Source organism: Strongylocentrotus purpuratus, unplaced genomic scaffold (assembly GCF_000002235.5).
Source record: "Strongylocentrotus purpuratus isolate Spur 01 unplaced genomic scaffold, Spur_5.0 spur5_scaffold_4, whole genome shotgun sequence".
NCBI lineage: Eukaryota > Metazoa > Echinodermata > Echinoidea > Camarodonta > Strongylocentrotidae > Strongylocentrotus > Strongylocentrotus purpuratus.
The window spans coordinates 21,245,602-21,268,106 of record NW_022145610.1 but is presented as its reverse complement, the minus strand read 5'-3'; the positions used below and the strand labels follow the sequence as shown (position 1 = coordinate 21,268,106).

General features: G+C 39.5%; 3 protein-coding genes across 3 annotated transcripts; 1 reads left to right on the top strand and 2 right to left on the bottom strand.

Moving 5' to 3' along the window:
- Positions 1-741: 741 nt before the first annotated feature.
- Positions 742-16,546, bottom strand: LOC115929204 (general transcription factor 3C polypeptide 5-like). Its single transcript, XM_030997718.1, has 6 exons — positions 16,375-16,546; positions 15,093-15,484; positions 4,208-4,415; positions 3,247-3,392; positions 1,766-2,006; positions 742-1,222 (listed from the first exon to the last, which is right to left on the bottom strand). The coding sequence occupies exons 1-6, from the start codon at positions 16,523-16,525 to the stop codon at positions 891-893; spliced, it is 1,470 nt and encodes a 489-aa protein (XP_030853578.1). The 5' UTR covers positions 16,526-16,546; the 3' UTR covers positions 742-890.
- LOC575438 (aquaporin-12A) lies at positions 9,613-12,178 on the top strand. The gene is made up of 2 exons (XM_775840.4): positions 9,613-10,773; positions 11,771-12,178. The coding sequence occupies exons 1-2, from the start codon at positions 10,164-10,166 to the stop codon at positions 11,962-11,964; spliced, it is 804 nt and encodes a 267-aa protein (XP_780933.2). The 5' UTR covers positions 9,613-10,163; the 3' UTR covers positions 11,965-12,178.
- LOC115929205 lies at positions 16,515-20,950 on the bottom strand. Its single transcript, XM_030997719.1, has 2 exons — positions 20,777-20,950; positions 16,515-16,626 (listed from the first exon to the last, which is right to left on the bottom strand). The coding sequence occupies exons 1-2, from the start codon at positions 20,933-20,935 to the stop codon at positions 16,522-16,524; spliced, it is 264 nt and encodes an 87-aa protein (XP_030853579.1). The 5' UTR covers positions 20,936-20,950; the 3' UTR covers positions 16,515-16,521.
- Positions 20,951-22,505: the final 1,555 nt, after the last annotated feature.

Below are 22,505 nucleotides of genomic sequence, written 5' to 3'. Positions count from 1 at the left end.
TTCGTAACGGAGGCATAAAAACACCCCCCTGGTCTACCATGTAAGAGTTTATCAGCCCTACATGTACATCATACTGCTGTCCATGAGTTCTTATATTTTGATGGCCTTTAATAATAACAAAGATTTCTTATAAAGCGTTTCACCAGTTACAACGGATGGATTCTGCACACTCTCCACTCCTTGAGGAGCATACCAGTCAGTCACCTCCTTAACGGGTGCGCACGTGCTAATCCAACCACATTAATGTTTGCATCCTACCGGGTACCCACTGGAGAAGAGCAATGTAGATAAAATACCTTGCTCAAGGAAATGGAAGCTGTTACGAGCATTGAACCCACAACCTTTGCATTCCCAGTCAAGTGATTAGACCACTCGACTTTGACACCTCTGCCATTTTTCTCAGTGTTACTCTCCTTCCCACATCGCTAAATCATCTTCATCCATTATAATAATAATAATAATAATATTATGTCTTGTTTGAGTAGCCTCATCAGTATTCATACTGTTCTCCCTGAGGGCCCTACAATCATATTATTACCCCGGTCATTGGATTCAGGCTTACCCACACAAAATGTATGCACATTCTCCATCCCTTGGGCAGCATTCCAGCCAGGCGTCATTTTTACAAGCACACACTTGCTAATGTAAGCACATTAGCTTTCGCATCCTACCGGGTACCCATTTTAACACCTGGGTGGAGAGTGGCAAATGTAGATCAATGTCTTGCCAAAGGACATTAGTGCCGCAGTGGGACTTGAACCGCGAACCTTGTGATCCACAGTCCGGTGACATATCCACTCGTCCACGACACCTCTAAGAAATGTTTATGAACTCTAACCATAACTAAGAAAATAATTTCCTTATTATTTCCGGTTTACCACCAGTCTTTATCAGCTGGGCATCATACTACTGTCCATGAATTCCAACATTTCCATGGCCATTTCGTTCTCGCTATCACTCTCCTCCCCACCATCTTTGTCATCTTTCTCCGTCCCTTTCTCATTCTCCATCACACCTTGTCCAACATCCAAGACATCCTGCTCTTCCATCTCCTCCCCTTCATCGTCTATTCCTTCTTCATCTAACTCTTCCTCATCTTCTTCATCATCTTCTTCTTCTTCTTCACCTATCGCTACTTCATCTTCTTCACCTGGCTCTCCTTCCTCCTGTGTTTCCGGAGTGGACGTAGATGTTGAAGGCACAACACTCTGACTAGCATTATCTGATGAGACAAAAAAAGGATACTTGAGAGTAAATAGTGTAAAAAGACAAAATCAGATAATAAACAGATGATTCACCACCATATTTAGGTTTACCTAAAACTTTGTGTATACTGTGTGGTCTTGGAAGGGTCAAAATGAAAATAAACTGACTCTACCTTGACAAAAAATCAAATGCACTACAAACAGGAATGAGTACATGGGATAACACCAGGTGCGTACCCCCCCCCCCCCTTTTGGTAATTTTATGTATGTAAACCCCCCTAAAAAAACCTAAACCCCCCCCCCCCTTTTGATCTTTTTTTTTAATTAAAAAAAAAAAAATTATGCCCATGGCCGACCTAAAAAAGGTGACCTTACCCCCCCCCCCCCCCCCCCCCCCCAACTGAGCAAAATGTCAAATTTCCAAATTTCGAGACCAAAAAAAAGTGTCCTCTTACAAAAATGTACAATGTTGGTTTAAGTCGTGATCTTTAGATCCCTTTTTGACCATACATTGCGAGACAAACAAATATCACTAGCGATATTATTTTGGATAGGTTTACCTTGCTGCAATTTTTTTGCATTGACTTCCAGCACGGTATCCTTGATCATCTGAGTGAGGGCGTCCCGGAGCTGACGGAACATCTCCACCTCAAAGTAACCCGTCTTCATGTTGGGCCTCTTCTTGTGCCAGAGAGGGTTGGTGACGATGGCCTGGAGCTCTGGGTCCTCCAGATCACACAGCTGGTAGAACATCTGGTGGTATGCCGGTAGGATCCCTCGTCTCATGATGTAGTACGAATCCTACAGGTGTAACAGATATTAATTAATCTATTTTATTCAATTTTATTCATTTCATGTTGAATTGCCGGCAGAAAGGCGTATCATAAATCTCTGTGTATAAGATGCACCTTTTTTCGGAAGTGCGTCTTATAAACAGGTACAAGATTTTTTATATATTTTTTTAGTGTCGATTTATGCCTGGCAATGTCTCCCAGCTCAGTCATACATGGTGTGTTGACTCACCACTCAGAAACTAGAACAACACTACCTGTATGTCTGGATTTCTGTTTGGACTTTGAGGACAAATTTTCTGTCCTCTTTAGTTTTAAAAACAACATTGTTACTATTATTTGTGACAAGTTCTCAAGCACAAATTCGGCGACTTCAACTGCACCTCGCAGTAAAATAAAGGTTTGTTTGTTAATTCTCGGCCCCCAAAATAGGGGTGCGTCTTATACAAAGAGATTACGGGTAGGCATGTTGCACAGTTCTGCTAAATGCAGGTATGAACTTGCGTTAAGCAGAAAGTCCTTCGCATAAAAATGCCTGTAATTTCATAGGTATCTGCTTATTTGATACCAATAATCAAATTAAGTTACTACAATGGATCTTTCTCTTTAAAAATTCATTTGACGAAGAGAAAATCTCTGTTCTGTTTAAATGGTTAGAGCAGTCAAAACCTCGGAAGCAAGATACCAACAATTTGCTTTGTGGCATGCACACATGCTAATGTCCTTCAGCCAGCGGCTAAATGTTCATTCATTCATTAAATTTCCAGGCAAAGATGAAACAAAACATATAGAGACAAAGAAAGAGAAAAATACCACTGACCAGAGCTCTAGGATGATAGAAAGAAAAATTGGGCCCCATTTCATAAAATTACCAGTGTCAGATTTCTATTATAAATTTACTCTGGCTTTTGCTTTGGGTTTCTTGCTTCGCCTCTGGCCAGCTCTGATAAGCTACATTACGTAGTACCGGACTTTTTTCGTTTCTGTTCTCATTCATTTGCTTAGCACCAGAATTGCATAGTTAGCCCTGGGCCAACTAACCCTGTACTTTAGGTGGGGCTAGCCCACTTTGGCAAATTCGCGTCTGAACAGAAAGTGGATGAAGCTTAGCCCAGGACTATAGGTGGGGCTAAGACACCCCCCCCCCCCCCCCCCTTTAGCTCCATCTATAGTCCGGGGCTATTAAAGCAAAATTTTACCAGTGTGAAAAGCACATGATAGGAAGGGAAATGAACAATCTTGTAACTTACAATAGTTTCCTTATGATCCACCTGTTGACCAGGATTGCTGCCTAGTAGGGGTGTAGGAACACCCTTCTTGTGCTTCAGGGATTGGTGAGGGTAGAGAATCATTCGCTTCTTCTTCAGCAGCAACTTCAATCTCTTGTCAGTCAGCTCTGCAGTAGTTCAACACAGTAGAGAAACATGAATGATCCAGGGGTGATTGTGAGTACTAAAAAAAACCTCCCTCCCCTTGAGTAACAAAAAAAAAAAAAAAAAAAAAAAAGGATTCAGGGAGAAAACAATTGCATCTAACAACATTACCCCTCTTTTAAGGGGGTTAGTTTGGGGAAAATTGGGGGAAAATTGGGAAAATCAGGGAAAATCAGGTGAATAGGTGTAAAATCGGAAAGAAAAAGAAATAGCAGAAAAAATAATCAGTTACAAAAAAACAAAAAAAACGGGAAACGATTTTAATCAGGTAATTATCAGGCCTGAAATCCATCAAAAAAAAAGTTCTGCATTTCAAGTTTGAGCCTTGATATCATCTCTTGTGTTACTAAATTATCATAGATGACAATAGTATCATTGATGAGCCGGTCTATTTCCATTTACAATATGCCCAATTAGTAATGATTATGTAATCATGATCTGTACAGTGCACCTGTACATGTATATAAATGGGCCAAGTCAAAAGTAAAATGTTGCAAAGTACATTGTTATTCCTTCAAAACACGATCCATCCTCCAATACAAGTGAAGAATTCACTTTTGACAATTATCATTATTATCGTTATTAATATTATTATTATCGTTATCACTATCATTATTGTTGTTGTTGTTATTATTATCATTATTATTAATAATAATTGCTTCCAAGCAGTTTCTTTCACAATGCAATTGCATAACTGGAACTCAAGTTTATCTTCAAGATAAAATGAAAGATTAAAAAAAGCATTTAACATCCTATAGTGTCTATGGGTGCACTTTACCTTTCCTTATCCTGAAATCAAGAAGCTGGTATTTCTTCGACTCTGGATGTTCTCTGGGGTCGTACCCCATGCGGCACCACAGCCCTCTCCAGGGACCCTGTTGGAAGTAGTACGCCACCACACAAAGGATACCCTTGATCAGGATGGTTGAGATCTCCGTGTTACATCGCAATGCATTCCGAGACCATAGGGGGCGCTGTTCAAAGAGCTAAAGAGAAGAGAGATGAAAAGGTAATGTGCTTTTCCTTTACGATGTGCTCATTGAAAATTGTAGATATACCTGTATAAGTGTTGCATTGAAATGCATTCAGGACAGTAGTTGTATTGCCTTCACTTGTACTCTCTCTCTCTTTTTTTCTCTATCTTTCTCCTCCCCCCTCCCCTTCTCTCTCTCTCTTGAACTTTCTCTCTCTCTCTCTCTCTCTCTCTCTTGATCTTTCTCTCTCTCTCTCTCTCCCTCTCTCTTTATTTCTCACTCTTGATCTTGGTCTTTAGTCTTTACACCTCGCTTGCTTTTGCCGTTAAATTAAATACAGTTAACAACTACACTATTCATACCCCTTGTAAAAAAAAAAATTTGTAATTTATTTTTTTTGTAACTCAAAATTGAAATATGTACTGGTTGAATGAGGGCCTTTGTTGAATACTTTAAATGTAGTGTAATCTTTAATACATGTATGTCACATTCTCAACAAACATGAATCAGGCCAAATCAATTTATCACATACTTAAACTATTGCAAAACTTGGTAGGGGTACATGTACAGTGTATGTAGCTAGCTGTGAAGCTAAAGCTGCTGCAGCTGAAGCTCTGTCAAGGGCTAAACGGTTCTACTACAATGACCTGTTTTCTGAAAGTACTCCAAAGGACATGTATAGAGAACTGAAGCATCTTCTGAATAAGAGTAAACGATTTCTCCCAGATGCTGATTCATCAGTTGAGCTTGCCTCTACATTCTGCACATTCTTCAGTGAGAAGATCAGAGACTTGCGGAGATGTATAGATGACTTAAACGTTGACGAATTGGACAATCCAAATGGTATGGCAATCTCAGCCCCTTCATTCGTGGAGTTCCAGTTGGTCACATCTGAGGAGGTTCAGAGGCTGATCAAACGCTCACCCAACAAGACATGTCCTTTGGATCCTCTTCCAACGTGGCTCCTGAAGCGTCACCTTCCTGTTTTGCTGCCAAAGCTGACGCATATCATCAACGCATCGTTGGCATCAGGCGATTTTCCATCATCTCTAGGTGTTGCATCTGTGACACCAGTCTTGAAGAAGCCAGGACTTGACAAAGAAAGAATGAAAAACTACAGACCCATTTCGAACATAAGGTTTGTAGCCAAGCTTATGGAAAGAGTCGTCTCATCACAGTTAGCCAACTACTTGGAAGACAACAGCCTTGGTGATCCTAAACAGTCTGCATATAGGAAAAATCACAGTACTGAGACTGCATTGGTGAGTCTTCAGAATGATATCTTATGTGCTCTGGATGATCGGAAATGCGTCATTCTACTGTCGCTAGATATGTCATCTGCATTTGACACTCTTGACCACACGATCTTGCTGACAAGGCTTCGGGATGAATATGGTGTCTCTGGCACAGCACTGCACTGGTTTAGATCATACCTGAGCAACCGACTATCACATGTGCGAATCAGAGGAGTGAAATCACTAGACACCAGGTTGGAGTTCGGTGTCCCGCAAGGATCGGTGATGGGCCCGCTGCTCTTTACGCTCTACTCGAAACCTGTATCTGATATCCTTTACAGTCATGGCATAGGCTATCATGTATACGCCGACGATATACAGGTGTATATACAATGCGACCCTTCTAGCCAGGACTCTGTTGATCATGCTGCATGCAGACTACGGGATGCAATGAGAGATGTCTACAGGTGGATGACATCCAACAAATTGAAACTTAATCAAGACAAAACTGAGTTAGTAGTCTTTGCTTCGAAAGTCCATCAACGATTGCTCCAGAACTTCACTCTAACTCTTCATGATGGGACTGTGATTAAACCGTCAAAGAAGCTGCGTATTCTTGGCGTCGTCTTTGACAACCTCATGCTGCCAGATGTTCACGTCTCAAATGTAGTCAGGACTGTCAAATATCATATCCGGAACTTATGCAGGATTAGAAAATATCTTGACGAAAGTACCACTCATGCTGCAGTCCGTGCCTTAGTTTTATCTCGTCTTGATTACTGTAACAGTTTGTTGAGTGGCACAACAGCAAAGAACATTCACCGTCTTCAGCTTCTCCACAACCAGTCTGCACGCCTCATCTTCAAACAACCAAAGAGCACACACACCACGCCCTTGTTGAACTCTCTGCATTGGCTTCCTATTCAACAGCGAGTGCTCTTCAAGACCTCCACCCTTGTCTTTAAGTCGTTACACTATCTCTCTCCCTCATATCTTACTGATCTCGTTCATGTTAGGCACTCCAGTTACAACCTAAGATCCAACACTCGTACAGTTTTAGATACCCCAAGGTGTCGAACCAATGCTGGTAAGCGGGCATTCATAGCCACTGCTCCAAAATCATGGAACAATCTCCCCAATTTTGTACAAACTGCTGATTCTCTAATGACTTTCAAAAAACACCTCAAAACACACTTGTTTAACTAATGCCCGCTTACCAGCACTTGTTCTTGCTCTTCTATTACCTGTCTTACCCTTTATTTTGTTCATTCCTATATTGTTACATACATGTCTGTTGTTAAGCATCTTTCTATTTTGTTAATTGTTCATTGTATATGTTAATTAAGCGCGTTGTATCTACTTGTAGAAAAGGCGCTATACAAATGTTCATTATTATTAATAGTCTTGAGTCAAATACATGATTTGAAGAGACTCATTCTCTACCCTCAAAATGAAAAAAAGGAAAATATTGAGTAGGAAAATAATGAGTAAGAAAATAATCTATAGAACTGCAACTCAAAAATACACATACAAGTAAAACAAATAAAAAATTTAAAAATTATTACAATTTCAAAGGTAAATTAGGTCATTAAAATGGCACTATTTTCACACCACCTACTAAAAGAACAAGAAAATGAATTTACCTTTGGTCTACATTATTGTTTCTTACTATAAGTATGACATACATGCTATAAAAATTAATACAAGAACCCACTTTTAAAGGCATCGTTTAACAATGTTAAATCTGAGATGCATATGGCCCTACAGTGTCTCTGATATGGTGTCATATTGAAGCCCTAAAAATTGCGCTTCAAAAGAGTAAAAATCTTTGGGTAACTGGTTTAATAACCAGGTACTCATTTTCCCCAATAGACTGTAGTGTTTTAAAATTTCGATTTCCAATCATAAATATCTTCATAATCAGACAAGCGATCGGCTAGTAAAAGTCATGGGGTTCCTGAGTGACCTAAAGGTTTATTAATTATCATTGCAGCATGAGCTAAATCCAGGATTTTTGTTTCAGAATCTGATACAAAGATACCCAATCCCTTTAAAGTGACTCAGTAACATTGTTGAAGGTTGATGAAAAAAATTGCTTAATTTTTGTATAAAATGTTACTTACTTTATTCCTTCTACTATACTAACCCTCTGACATGCAAAAAATCCTGAACAAATTCTCAAACCACAAAGATATCTATGGTTTTCTTTGAAGGCGTCGATGTGAGGCACCCTCTAACAGGGATTAACAGTAAATTCTCCCAACCATTTTTGAATTTTCCCAACCGTTTTTCCATGAGAAAAATACATAAAACAGGCTATAAAAATCTGTCAACACTTAACTGTCTGGAATGGAATGTAGAGCCATTTTATTGCTTTGTGACGATTTACATTCACCTAAAATGTAATTAAATTGTCCTTGTCTTGATGCTGAACAGGCTTTGACAAGTAGCAGAATAGAAGTAGAATAATATAGTTGGGAGAATTAAGGAATCGATCAGATCAGTTTTTCCCAATTAGTACCATGAATAATGATCCGTTTTCACTCAAATTTTCAGATTATCTTTAATTGTACATCTAGCATTGAAGTCACTACCTTAGCACCACTATCTCTTATCTGAACAATGTTACAAAGTCCCTTTAATGTTATTGTTATTATTATTATAGTATTCTTTTCACAAATTTCCTTTAACTCCTTGTTGTGTTCAGTATTTCCTTCCATTCTTCAAAGAAAGAGTAATCCCCAGTCCAGACAACCAGAGGTCAGTGGAACACTATACAAGAATTGTATAGCTATAAGTTATGTCATTACAATTTTACTGTATAAAGTAGTCTGAACGTTGAATAAAGAAGTGCATAGTCAAATAATGTACATGGCAAAAACAAATGTTGAAGCATCTTTTCAAATAAAGGAGCAGGGTCCTGATTTAGTCTTAATGTTATTGGATGAAACTGAAAAACTGGGCAGGGTTTATCGTGAGTGCACTTTGATGATTGGTAGGCTGTTATGTCACCTGACCTTTTCAAATCTAATCAACGTTTCAATTATGTTGTTATGCATTCTGTACGCACCTTTTGCTATCCGACGATCCTTTATTATATGACGTTTCTTCAAACGATTTTACATGTACATGTACATGTATTTTAAACTTCTTCCAGTTTGAACAGGCTAATGATTTAAAACTTGATCAGCCTTCAACAAATCTGGGGGGTGTGTCACAAATATCCTTGAATAAGTTCAACTTAACTCTAAGTTGGACTATAAAATTATGGAGAGCCGTTTGCAGCCTTAAAAAAAACATATTCGAATGCGAAAATTCAAGTATTTTAGACTGTTATTAATACCACATCAAGAACATGAAATCTTCTTGATAATAGAAAATATGAATGATTTGAATCAACATTTTATGCCTCGGCTTTGAATAATTGTTAAGTCAAACTTAGAGATTAAAAGTTCAACTTAGGATCTTTGTGAAACACCCCCCAGGGATGATGGCAGGAAATCATTTGCCTTTCCTATAATCTCTAATGAGACACATATTGAATGATCCATAAATCTCACCAAGAAAACTCAATATGTCTTAGGAAACACGTATTACACTTTGAGACAGGATATTGCTGCCTAACTTCCTTTTTCGATGATCTCTCAGAATGTTATCAAAGTAATAAAATAGTCTTAACAAGTTAATGTCAAACTCATTTAAACATAATTTTGTACTTCAGACAAATTATTCTGATCATCTGCATGTAAATAATCTCCCCTATAATGTCAATGTATAGAATTGGCTTTCCTTCTAATTTAGGGGGTTTAAATGTAGAGTATTTGGCTGATCTAAAGTTAATACTTCACTTATGATTCAAAGGTCATCAGATTATAATGCTCTCGATAAATGTAAACACATTTAATTACACTGTAGCATGTGCATATTTGCATAAAGTTCTAGCTGCAACCTTGAATAACTTAGATGCCATGAATACTATACACCACGCAGTACATGCATCTATTGAGCATGTTCTGGATGTGAACCACTGGTTTGTCATAGTTATGGAAGTGATGTCAATCGTCCGTCCGTCCGTCCGTCCCAGCGGTCTGTAAGAGCCAGGGGCATTCCTGGAATACCAGAAATGTCTAGTCAAACTAAGACCTAGATGTGAAGAATAGATCCTGCTCACTGGAGAATAAAGGGCAGCCTTTGTTGCATTGTACATTAATGTAGCATCAGCAAAACACAAAAGAAAAGGAGAACTTTCATTGGTTTGCAGCACTCAGGAGGCCTTCAGTCATACGAAACTACTTTTAATATATTAACTGGTGGTCTAGAAGACGGTTGGAATATTATGCTGCTCTTTTGAGAATGTGCAGGGCACCGGACAAAGCTGTCTCAGGCTGTGTTGAATAACAAGAACTGAAAGGACCACTAGTGTTATATAATATCGAATGCATCATATCATCCGGCATTACTATTTGAGGTGGTTTGATAGCTAAAGTCTGTCTGTCTTCAGTTTGTGAAATAATAGGCGACTAACATGACGCAGGAGTACCCAGCAGTCTTGGCGACATTCCTCCTCGTCTTCTTCACGACGGTCGGCTGCAATCTGATTCGGTCTCTGACCAAGAGAATCCTGCGCAACGATCCGGTCTGGTACAGCTATGCTGCGGAACTCATCTCCACGTTCCAACTGGTCGCAGGCGTCATAGAGGGCGACATCATATTGGAGGAGTACGGCCTCTACTGGTACGCTCTCTATCTCTGGATTCTCTTCGTGTCTGAGAGCCTTACGTTCGACGGCGACTCCACAGCCAACACCTGTATGATCTGGCAGTCCATGCTCAAAGGTGACTTTAGCCCTGGGGCGGCACTATCCAAGATATGCCTTCAGGTGGTCGGAGGGCAACTAGCATATCCCTACGTGCGCTTCATGTGGAAGGTGGTACCGACCAATCGTCATCAGAGGAAGGTCTCGCACCTGCTACAGGTCTACTGTGCTTCTGCATTGAACGTCTCTATCCTGGAAGGTGGCTTTGCAGAAGCTTTGGCCACCCTGACCTATTTCATGACCCTCAACTTTCAGCCAAAAGGAAAGTACAGTGGAATGTTTGCTGATGCCGCAATCCAGGTTTTGATCATCGTCACAGGTAAATGAATTTCGAAAGAAACAATGATACATCTTTCATGTACAGTTCGCAAATCACAATAATGATATTTGACATTTAGAAGTTGTAATCAAGTCCAGAAGTGTTTTGAGAATTGACTGTTTAGCCTCGGTCACAAATGCCATTACAAACTGCTACAAACGCAGTACAAACGATTTTCAGACAATGGAAAAACAGAGATTTGTACGAACGTTTGTGACCGTAGCTTTAATACATGTACATGTATCATAAGAAGAATAGTTTTACTTTCCCAAGTCAGAAGTTTTTTGAGAATGGACTCTTTAAAAGCCATCTGTACTAGTTGGCTAGGGGGGGGGATTAGACCACCCAGGGTGGTCACTGACAGGTGGCTATCTCATCAACTCAGCTCTCAATTTTACATAAGAAAAAGAGGATCATGGGGGACCAATGGTCACTGATTAGGCCATTACAAAAAATTTACATGTTAACCGTCCCCGCCCTATATCCTCCTATATTTTTTTATTTTGTTTTTGTTGGTGAAATTGTTTAAAAATAATTTTTAAACAAAATTTACATGTTAACCGTCCCCGCCCTATATCCTCCTTTATTTTTTGACTTTGTTTTTGTTGTTGAAATTGTTTAAAAATAATTTTTTTTTAAATTTTGATTATTTTTTTTAAACAAAAAAAACATGGGAAACACTGCTATAATGGATCTATTTCTGATTTTAAAAATTTAAAAAAAAATCTTGGCGGTCATCTTGAAAAATAGCCTGACTGTCAGGGAAATTGTACTGAGCAGCCATTTTGAAAAAAAGAAAAAAGGGCCTCCTTCCTATTTTTCACAAAAGCAGGACGCTAAACATGTTTTTTTTTAATTTGGCCTTAGGCATCGTTTTCAAATTTCTATATAGAGGGAGCAAAGTAGCTACAAGTAGTACAGTGGGGCTTTAATATCATAAGAAGAGTAATTTGCCCACGATCTTTCAATAGTTTTACTTTCCCTCTTGATTGTCAAGGTTTGGAGTGGACTGGGATGATGTTTAACCCTGCCCTGGCCGCAGGAATCACCTTGAACTGTGGTAACCAAAGCCTCTTGGAGCACCTCTTGGTCTACTGGGCTGCACCGCTGGCGACCGTCCCTCTCGCTAGGGCCATAGCAGGCGCCTTCAACAGGCCAACACCAGCGGTACCCCCTACCAAAGAGGACTAAGGGGGTACCGTCATTATTCAGGGTGCCATGGACTTAATTCAGGCACCACTACAAGGATAGGGGATTTCATCATTACTGTTTGGACTGCATTTCTGAGCTACATGTATACCCCTTTAGCTAGGGCCAATATAAGCCCCATTGAAGGGGCAGTACCATGCATGCACCATAGAGAAACGAGGTGGTATCTAAAGGTTTTTTTTTTTTTGGGGGGGGGGGGGGGCGTCGGTGAATCGTATCATCATCATGAAAGGATTGAACAAGGACTTGGTTTAAAAGGTCTTGAATACATTAGAAGCAAACTCTTCTGTAAATTCATCATTTCATTTTAATAGTTAAATGAAACGGGTCTGAATGAATCGTAAGCGCGAAATTGAACATGACACAGGGTTTAAAGCTAATCTTGAGCTCTAGTTTGGGAATAGCATTTTGAGAGAAAATTGCTATGATTCTGGATTGCAGTAGATTGGTTGTTTGAACCAGTGAAATAAAAACAACCACACAATGACTTTAAATACTGGGCATCATCTTAAAGATAGATAAAAAAACACTACTCCCATTCGTACATAGAGATCTGTGTTAAGCACATGGTGTCGGGTCTATCCGGATTTCCTTTAATATCTTTCTATGCTCATTACTCGGCCACTATACATTTTCTACCAAAATCATTTGGCATTATGTCATTTATATATGTAATCTTGAAAATTCAGTGTAAGTTTCGTTGGAATTCTGTGTGAATTTATTTTCTATATTTACCAGAACTCAAGTTTAACTTTAATTGCTAGACTGTACAGTGTAGATGGCACAAAATACGCCATGTGCTGTACTCATATTGGCATGGGCTAGGCTTTACTAAAGATACTAAGATAAACTTGGTACAGATATTTATTTGAAGTGGAAAATAACAGTCTATGCTTGTAAACTTATCATCTATATAGGTCAATTTCAAATGGGATTAATAGCAATATTAATTATTAAAAGAATTACAGTATTACTGTAGCTTATTGTTTATTTACTGATAAAGGTACAGGTTGATGTATGTCCATTGACAAAAATTAATCTGCTATCATAATGTACTGTACATATAGCATCAACTTGGGCAGTGGTTGTAAAAGAACTGGAGGCGCTAATTCTAATAAATAAAATAAATGATATTTCAGAACAGAGCTGATATGGTGTGTGTCTTCGTGTATTTACGGGTAAACAATATATTGAAAAAAAATGGAAGTGATGAGTGTCCATTTCCAGAAAAATATAAATCACCCTCTGATTTTGAGACAATAAAAGATACATACACTGTTTATGTACATGTAGCCCTTGCATGCAAGTTTATCTGAGACTTTAAGACACAACACTACACTCCCCCCCCCCCCCCCCCCCCCCCACCTATCCTCTCCAGCCGGCGCTATAGTTCTCCTTAGACATACATGTACAAGCTAAGAATGATACAGTAACCAACAGTCTTTCTCAATTGAGATTGGAATATATCTTTTTGGTGGACAGTTGCTGGAATTTCTCAAGACTACACCAATAGTCCTTTTCCGGACTACACACACTCAAGAAAGAAAGATTATCAAAAGTCCTTTTCAGGACTTCCCAATCCTCCCTCTCTCTTACATGGTGCAACCGCAAGCCTACCGTACTGTATAACTACAGAAATGTCGGTTTGATTTCTTGTACTGGCAAAGACATATTTTGGACAAGGTTCTGTTTCTTTAAATATTACTAGGTATTAGAACTAGGTACATGTACTAATCATACACGCATCAATTGAACAGTTACATGTACTTGAGGCTCGTTCAGATATGACACGATACATTGCTGTCTTATTCGTTAACATGTAAATACATGGCAACTGCACAAAAGACAGATCCTGCCCATATTTACTGAGCTCTCTAGGACACCTACCCCTGGATAACAAACCCCTGGATAACCACCCCCAGTCAACTACCGACAACTAAGACAACTACCCCCTAGGACAACTACCCCCTAGGACAACTACCCCAGGGACAACTACCCCTGGGACAACTACCCCCAGACAACTACCCCCTGGATAACCACCCCCAGTCAACTACCGACAACTATCCCCTAGGACGACTACCCCCGGGACAACTACCCCTGGGACAACCACCCCCCAGACAACTACCTACCAGACAACTATCCCCCCGGACAACTACCCCCTATACGACAACCATCATCTAGGACGACTACCCCCCGGACAACTATCCTAGGGGGTAGTTGTTTGGGGGTAGTTATTTGGGGGTAAGTTGTCCTGGGGGTAGTTGTCCTAGGGAGTAGTTGTCCGGGGGGTAGTTGACCTGGGGGGTATTTGTCTGGGGGGTAGTTGTCCGGGTGTAGTTGTCCTGGGGGGTAATCGTCCTAGAGGGCGGTTGCCCTAGGGGGTACATGTAGTTGTCCTAGGGGGTAGATGACTGGGGGTGGTAATCCGGGGTGTGGATGTCCAAGGGGGTAGGTGTCCGGATACAGATAAGACATGTGAAGCATATTACACTTTACGCTACATAATGAACCGCCACAGTTTTGCACGCAACTCTGAAATAAGCTGCCAGGAACCAGGGGCAATTTATTTTCAAAAGTTGCCCTTGGTTCACGGGATTTAGCCAGAACCAGGGGCAATTTTCCGAAAACAGATGACAACCAATTACACAAGTGAAATAAGCTCAAACATACAACAATGTTAATCTCAAAATGTGAATCCGATCAATTTTAATAACTTCTTAATCTTAACAAGATCAACAGGTAAGATTGTCATTATTATGATTAAGAACATCAACTAGCACATTTAAACAGTATTTCAATGTAACTAAAAATACTGATGAGCAAATAAATAAATAAATCGTAAATTTCACAAATATCGGAAGTCAGATGGAATTGGCAAGTCTATCCCAAATAGATCAAAATCGCACCATTCACACAAATGATGAAATAGCAAAGAATTTAGGAGTATCATGGATACCAATTCAATGAAAATTTGTATAAAAAAAGAGCCTCTATCATTACTAAAAGAGCCTCTGTGAGAAGGCTCTCAGGGCCCTTTTTTTTAAGAGCCCCTGTGAAAGAAAAGTTAATTCCAGGCTTGGAAATGATCTATGGGAAAGAAATCTTCTCACCTTTGTAATCTCATCCGTAGTAGCTCCTGGTTTCTGAGCTTCAAGCTGTTCTACAGCAATCGGATGGGGTTTCTTGGGAATCTCAAAATCACCCATGGTTGACACAACATGGGCATAGTTGGTCCGCTTATGCCTCCCGTGCTGGATTAGCTTGGCACGAAAGTCCATCTCGTGCTGTTGCTTAGAGTTCGGGAGCTGGTGGCCTGCCTTGTAATTGTAAGGGATGGGTTTGTCAAACTTGGAGAACATCTCAGGTAGCATGAAAGATGGAGTGTCTTTGTCCACATAACTAATATCCTCACCGGCCGAAGGGAGAATCTTTCCAATGAGGCTCTCCGCTTCTCCCCCGCTGGATTGGTGTTCGCACGGCAGGTATTGAAAGTCACACAGGTCTGTATTCAAGATATAAGAGCATATGGGGAAATATGACAAGAACGTTATCTCAAAGGCTGGTATAAATCTGGTCTTATTTTGGTACAGTGAAAAAAATACACGGGGCTCAGGGCGAAATAGCCCCCAAAATCAGAAAAGAGCCCTCTTAAATTTGCATAGAGTTTAATGCAAAACAAATATTAGAATGTTATTTTCATGCCGGTAAGGTACAAAAGTAGCCCCCCAAAAATAAATATTATTTTTTTCCCCTGTTTTGGTATACAGTAACATGCAGGTCTGATGTGCTATAAAGGCCTAATTTATAATGATAGGAAACGATTTGGCTTCGGTTTAATGGACACAACAGACCCCAGCCCAGCCGGAGTGATCTCAGGCTTGGTATTCCGGGTATTCCCCTAGTTTAACATCGAGTTAAGTCTATAACTTTTTCGTCATACATGCATTATCCATCATTCTTCAAGCGTTAACAAGCCAAAATTTAAGATACTATACCGCATTTAAAAAAACTCAAGCAAATTTTGTTCAAATATTTCGTTTTGAGAATCGATGCAGAGGTATATAAAATAAATATGGACTGCATATTTTTCGGGTCGTGGTTAAAACTATAGCTGTACACAACATAAAGAGTTTATTATTTACAATTTCATAACTTAAGACTTGATTTCAACCGCGACAACGATCACTGAATATTGCAGGATGGCATATGCTTCCAATATGTTCATTTGAACCAAATTCATGACCCCATACCAAAACTTTGTATTGTATTACTTTTAATAGCTGAAATTTTCTGGTTTTCTATTAGGAAAGCCAAGATATACAAAAAACATTTTGGCCATAATCTTGTAACACAATGAGAGATCAAAATTTATATATATATATATCCACTTACATGGAAATTCATATTTTTGTCCAATCACACCAAGAACCTCTGCAGAATATTGCCCGTTTGCTGAATTCCCATCCCTCTCCCCCTGGGAACCAGTCTTCAGACCTCCATCTTCACTCTCTCTCCTCCTTCTGTATCGACGTTTGACCTTCATGAGTAGGGATGTAGACCTGCAGGCCACGCCTCGAGCTGGCTTACAGTAAGGGTTACCAGGCTGGAAGTTGAGTGAGAGGGTGCATGGTCATCATTGAAAGCCTGAAAGGAAAAGATGGCCTTTGTGATTTTTGTCATGAAACTGAAACAATCAATTATTATTTATTGGAGTGTAAGAAATATGTACGAGAGAGGAAAAGAATGTTTTCTCGGTTGAAAATTAAAGATAGGAGTTTAAAGAATTTACTGGGGAATGAAGATCATCTGCACACTCTGTTGGCTTTCATAAAAGCTACAGGTAGATACCAATCATTATACATGAGTTATAACTAACTCTCTTGGAGAGGAAGGGAAATGAAAGTATAGTTTAGCACTGCACAGTTAACCCCTATTATTAATAAAATACTCGCACCCTGTTCATGGTCAACACCTAAAATTATTGCCCGCACCATCGAATAAACGGAAGCTGCATAGTACATGATACCCACTGAAGAGGAAAAGAAACAGCACCATCTAATCATCAGTGATGAACAACTAAAAAAAAAAAAAGCACAGCCAGACAGAAATAATCTTTTTAGGTTGGTCAGCCTTAAAACCCAACAACAACAACAACAACGAGCAAAGCATAAACAGCAGGATATTTTTTCCATTTTCATTTCCCAGCAGTAATATTTATTTATTTATTCATTTACATGTATTTACTTATTTAGCAATCCATGTAGACCCGACGGTCGGGTGGGGGTGCGCGCGTGTGTTAAGTTAGTGACTGTAATCTTAGTTTACGGTCGCTAACGTATATGTACATGTAACTGAACACACGCCTGCATCCCACCGTCAGTACGGTATGCAATTGTATTGTGCTGCAGTTTGCCGTGAATCCTGTGAGAAAGTGCATATTATAAGTCTTTGTTTTTAGGAAATACATAGAATCGAGTATCTATTCCTACTGTGAAAAAGATAAGAAAATTGACACGAAACAGGTAACAAACAAACATAGAGTCTACATGTATATAGACCTAGGGTAGAGTGCCCAGTATTCGGTCACTTAAAGTTGATACTCTAAGCAAATAAATGTCCCTTAATTTGTTACCTACGGCAAGTATATGTTATTTTTAAGTTTTTCAATTACTTAGTATATCACAAAAAAATTCTGTCTACTCGAAATCCTCAATTGAAATGTCTAAAATATCCGCCTCTCTTTGCATAGAAAATCAGTCACGGCGCTGGTCTACTATTTATGACCTCACGTCCGGGAGAGAGTATATTCACGTACCCGGATGTTCCATTGCAAACATGTGCAGAGTGATACGATTTTCTGCATATTTTTGTTTCAAAGGCTGAAAAGTCTAATAAATCATAATTCTATGTACAATTCTTTACCTTCCCCTAGTACTTCATAGTATTAATATCAATTCCCCTTTTAAAAATTATGACATATACATGCCAACGATGTGCTATTAGTCGATATTTTCACCATGTAATTTTTGTTTTGGTGTTGAAATCGGCCCAGGCACGGAGTGAACAGTAGCTGTCTACCCATGCACATTTCATTACCATACACTACAGCGATCTCCCGATGGTTTCTTCTTCCTTTTTCCCATGTCTTTCGCCTTCCTTGGCCCTGAACATCCTTCATCTACTAATTCTGACACCGGTAGTCAGGAGCAAGTCTTTGTTAGTTGTTTTTCTTAGCTGGCAACGTCGCTTTCATTCTCTTGCAATTGCCGATAAACATATAACTAGCGCACGTACATGTACGTTCCATCACAAGCAAGCAGCGCCTAGAGCAGCGGCTTGGTCTTACCTCCCGATTCTGCTCGCTTCACGAACGTTCATGCAAGAGCCGCATCACTCGCCAAAATATTACAGAGGAAGCGCGCTTGCATGATCTTGTTCAAGTTTGATATTTTACAACATAAAATGTTTAACTGGTACTGTATCCTTTTTTGAGGCAGTCACACACATCTATGACAAGTACTATCATAGTTCTAGACCTATTCGTTTTACAAAACTGCTCATGTACATCTGATGACAATATAATGCATCCGCCTATTCATAAGTGCACGATTTAACTTTAATTCCTAAGCAGTAAACTCGTCTTAAATCTCTACCAAATAGGTGAATATGAGGATATAAAAAGAAATCAGCGACTGGAAAATGTTGCTTCGTTATTCTTCATTCAAATGAAAACAGAAAATCCATCAAATATACTCCTTAACAACAACAAATCTAAGCTCTGACAGGATAGCATTTACGTAGGAATATCACTGCCATTCACTCTCACTGAGCCCATGACTCCCGTTCGTGACGTCACGGATAGAGGCCCGACTCTACGTGCACTTCCGGGTTTCAGACTTAGATATTTTGGTAGAGTTTACTCGAATAAATTCATTATTCTAAACTTGTTTTGTCGGGTGGACACCATTTGGTGTTATTATGGGGGTTAAAAGCTTTCTATTTATGTAATTATCTCAGTATTTGGGATTGTCTTAGAGTATCAACTTTAAGGGGAAATCGCTAATATTTTGAATTCTTACCTCTTTTATCTGGCAATCTGCCCATCAAAAGAAAAGAAATTTATTCCTCAACAGGATTTTATAGTCACTTAAAATATAAAATGATAAGCAAAATACTTCTGGAAGAAGACGGAGCATTTTTCTGCCCAGAATTCGTTCGCACCAAGGAGCGAAGCGTATTAGCGCACTATTTTCACACAATTGCGCGATAAAGCACTGAATGTCAATGCGTTGACCGAATACTGGACAAGCAATGCCGCATGGCAAGGGTATCGTATAAATACCTCTTGCACATCGGCAAGTGCGTCATTTGTAAATTCGCTGCGATGGAGTGAACTCGGAAGTGATTCTCTTCACACACATACTAAATTCATTGTGACAGCACACGTAGTTGTTTCGCAATAGACTTCTACATACATGTAGGGTAGAGTGCCCAGTATTCGGTCACTTTAGGGGAAATCACTAATATTTTGAATTCTTACCTCTTTTATTTGGCAATCTACCCATCAAAAGAAAAGAAATTTATTCCTCTGACAGGATTTTATAGTCACTTAAAATATAGAATAATGATAAGCAAAATACTTCCGAAAGAGGACGGAGCATTTTTCTGCCCAGAATCCGGTCGCACCGATTAGAATTCGGTCACGCGATTTGAGCGTGGTATCTCCGTTGCGAAGGAGCGTAGCGTATTTGCGCACTATTTTCACACAATTGCGCGATAAAGCACTGAATGTCAATGCGTTGACCGAATACTGGCCGAGCGATACCGCATGGCAAGGGTATCGTATAAATACCTCTTGCACATCGGCAAGTGCGTCATTTGCAAATTCGCTGCGATGGAGCGAACACGGAAGTGATTCTCTTCACACACATACTAAATTCATTGTGACAGCACACGTAGTTGTTTCGCAATAGACTTCTACATATGGCTATGCATGTTAGCGCATGTGCTAAGAGAACGCGGAAGTGCGGAAAGTTGTGCGACACTGACCAATTTCGAGCTAAGTTGGAGATCATTCCGGGGCCCTAAATCTGATTTAATTTTGAGAGTTAAGAAAAATTGTCCAGCTGCCTGATTTGTGCAAGTTTCGTGGCTAATAAATAATTTTTTAAATTGTTACAGCTGTTGAAACGGCTGTCTGACCGAATACTGGGAATTGACCGAATACTGGGCGCGCTACCCTATGGCTATGCATGTTCGCGCATGTGCTAACAGGACACGAATGTGCAGTAAGTTGTGCAACACTGACAAATTTCAAGCTAAGTTGGAGATCTTTTTTAATCTGATTTAATTTTGAGAGTTAAGAAAAGTTGTTCAGCTGCCCGATTTGTGCAAGTTTTGTGGCTCATAAATTATTTTTTAAATTGTTACAGCTGTTGAAACGGCTGTCTGACCGAATACTGGGAATGGACCGAATACTACTGGGCCTGGGCACGCTAGCGGCGCTACCCTATACTTTTAAATCATGACCTTTATTTGGACATTTGATGAATATTTCACTTCATTTTGGGTATGTTTTTAGTAGGGTATCTCCACGCCGGAGTACGGGTCAAAGTATGGATAGACTTCTGAACTAGCGCCAAAATTCAATCATGCATCATGCCGGGTTATAGTACCGGGTCCGAGTGAGCGCGACTCCAGCCTAGACCTAGGGGCCAGGGCCCCGATAGGCAGACCGACGAGGAAAGGCAAATAAGCCACAACTTGACATGTTTATCAGCTCATAAAAACTAACCTTTGTCAACTTGCTTTCTCCACCAAGTGTTTCTATCATCATCGAAGGATTCTTGACGACACCAGGGTAGTTCAAACTAATGAGTTGTTTGCAATTAAGCGGTGTTTCAATGGAAGTTCCACCGATTTTCCCATACTTCTCGTCCATCATGTCCGCCATGTGTAGGCGTGAAATACAGCTGTTTTGCTAGCTGTTAGGCATAGCGCATCTGATTTCTGCATGCAGCGCAGCTAGCTGAGCTGAGGAGATTGAGGAGACTACGCATAACTTTGCAAGACTATATTATCGGTGCGTTTGACCTTCGAAAAAATTATAATTTATAAAACAATTATAATTATCCCTCTAGAATCTCTTTGACAAAACAGCGCGCATGTACTACTAGTATTCATATATATGCGATGTGTCCTTTGTTTACAGTCAATATCCTCAAATTCCATCATTTGGCAGAGAATCTAGTCTATTATAGGACTATAATAATCATAAAAAAAGACTAGTAAAAGACTCGGGTTTGTCATAATTCTTTAGAAATATATCAATATGCTTTTGATTGACACAGTGATTTTTAGAATGAAACTTCGATTCCCCTATATGCAGGCCTACATGTCTTTGAAATCCCGTTATCAAAATTGTTTCCCTTTCCGACTCATGGCTCTGACACAGACCTACAGAGACACACACCAAACGGGGCATGCAGCCACTGACCTCTGTGGCACAGCATTACAACCTCCAACATTTTACAACGTCTGATTTCATTCAAATCAGTCCTTTTTACGGTGCTTGTCACAAAAAATTGTACCCAACTTAAGTAGGCCTAGCTCCTTATTACTAGAGTCATAACTACGGAGCCCGGGAAGGGACATGGTAAAAATATTTTTATCTCGTTAAAACGAGATAGTTATCTCGTTTTAATGAGATAGTATCTCGTTTTAATGAGATAGTATCTCGTTAAAACGACATAGTATCTCGTTTTAATGAGATAGTATCTCGTTAAAACGACATAGTATCTCGTTAAAACGACATAGTATCTCGTTAAAACGAGATAGTTATCTCGTTTTAATGAGATAGTTATCTCGTTTTAATGAGATAGTATCTGCTCTATTCTCTTAGTAAAATTGACCGTGTCCAAATACGTTGGAAAAGGAAAGCCCTAGGATAGATCTTCAAACTTGTTTACAAATTGCTTCCTACGTCATTATGCGAACACATTTCTTTAAAAGGATGTTCTTACGGGCTCAGAAATTCCGGCCATAAACTATCTTTAGGAAAACTCAAAACAAACAATGGGATTTATCTATACGGGTGTCCAATTATACAACGTGTTGCCTGAAAGAGTATCTTTTCTCAAATCGTAAGCTCTTTGAAGCAGAGGTAGATGCATTGTACCATTAAAGTGTCAGTCTCCCCCCAACCTCCACCTCCCTCTTTCTCTTCCTCTCTCTCTCTGTCTTATGTTCTCCCCTTCTCTTCCTCTTTCTCCTCAGACTTCCCCCTATATGCTCTCGCGTCCTCTTCTTCCCTCATCTTTGTTCTCCTTTTCCCTTCAGTTACTATACAAATGACACAGACATCTTACATGTATTGTTAGGTTTTCTTGTTTTTATTATGTTTCTCTCATTGTTATCGTATTCATTTCATTATCATGCTTAATTAATTATGCTTATTATTACTAGGTTGTTTCTCTGTGTAGTTCTATTCAATGTAATTTCTGTATGATTTATGTTTAAGTTTT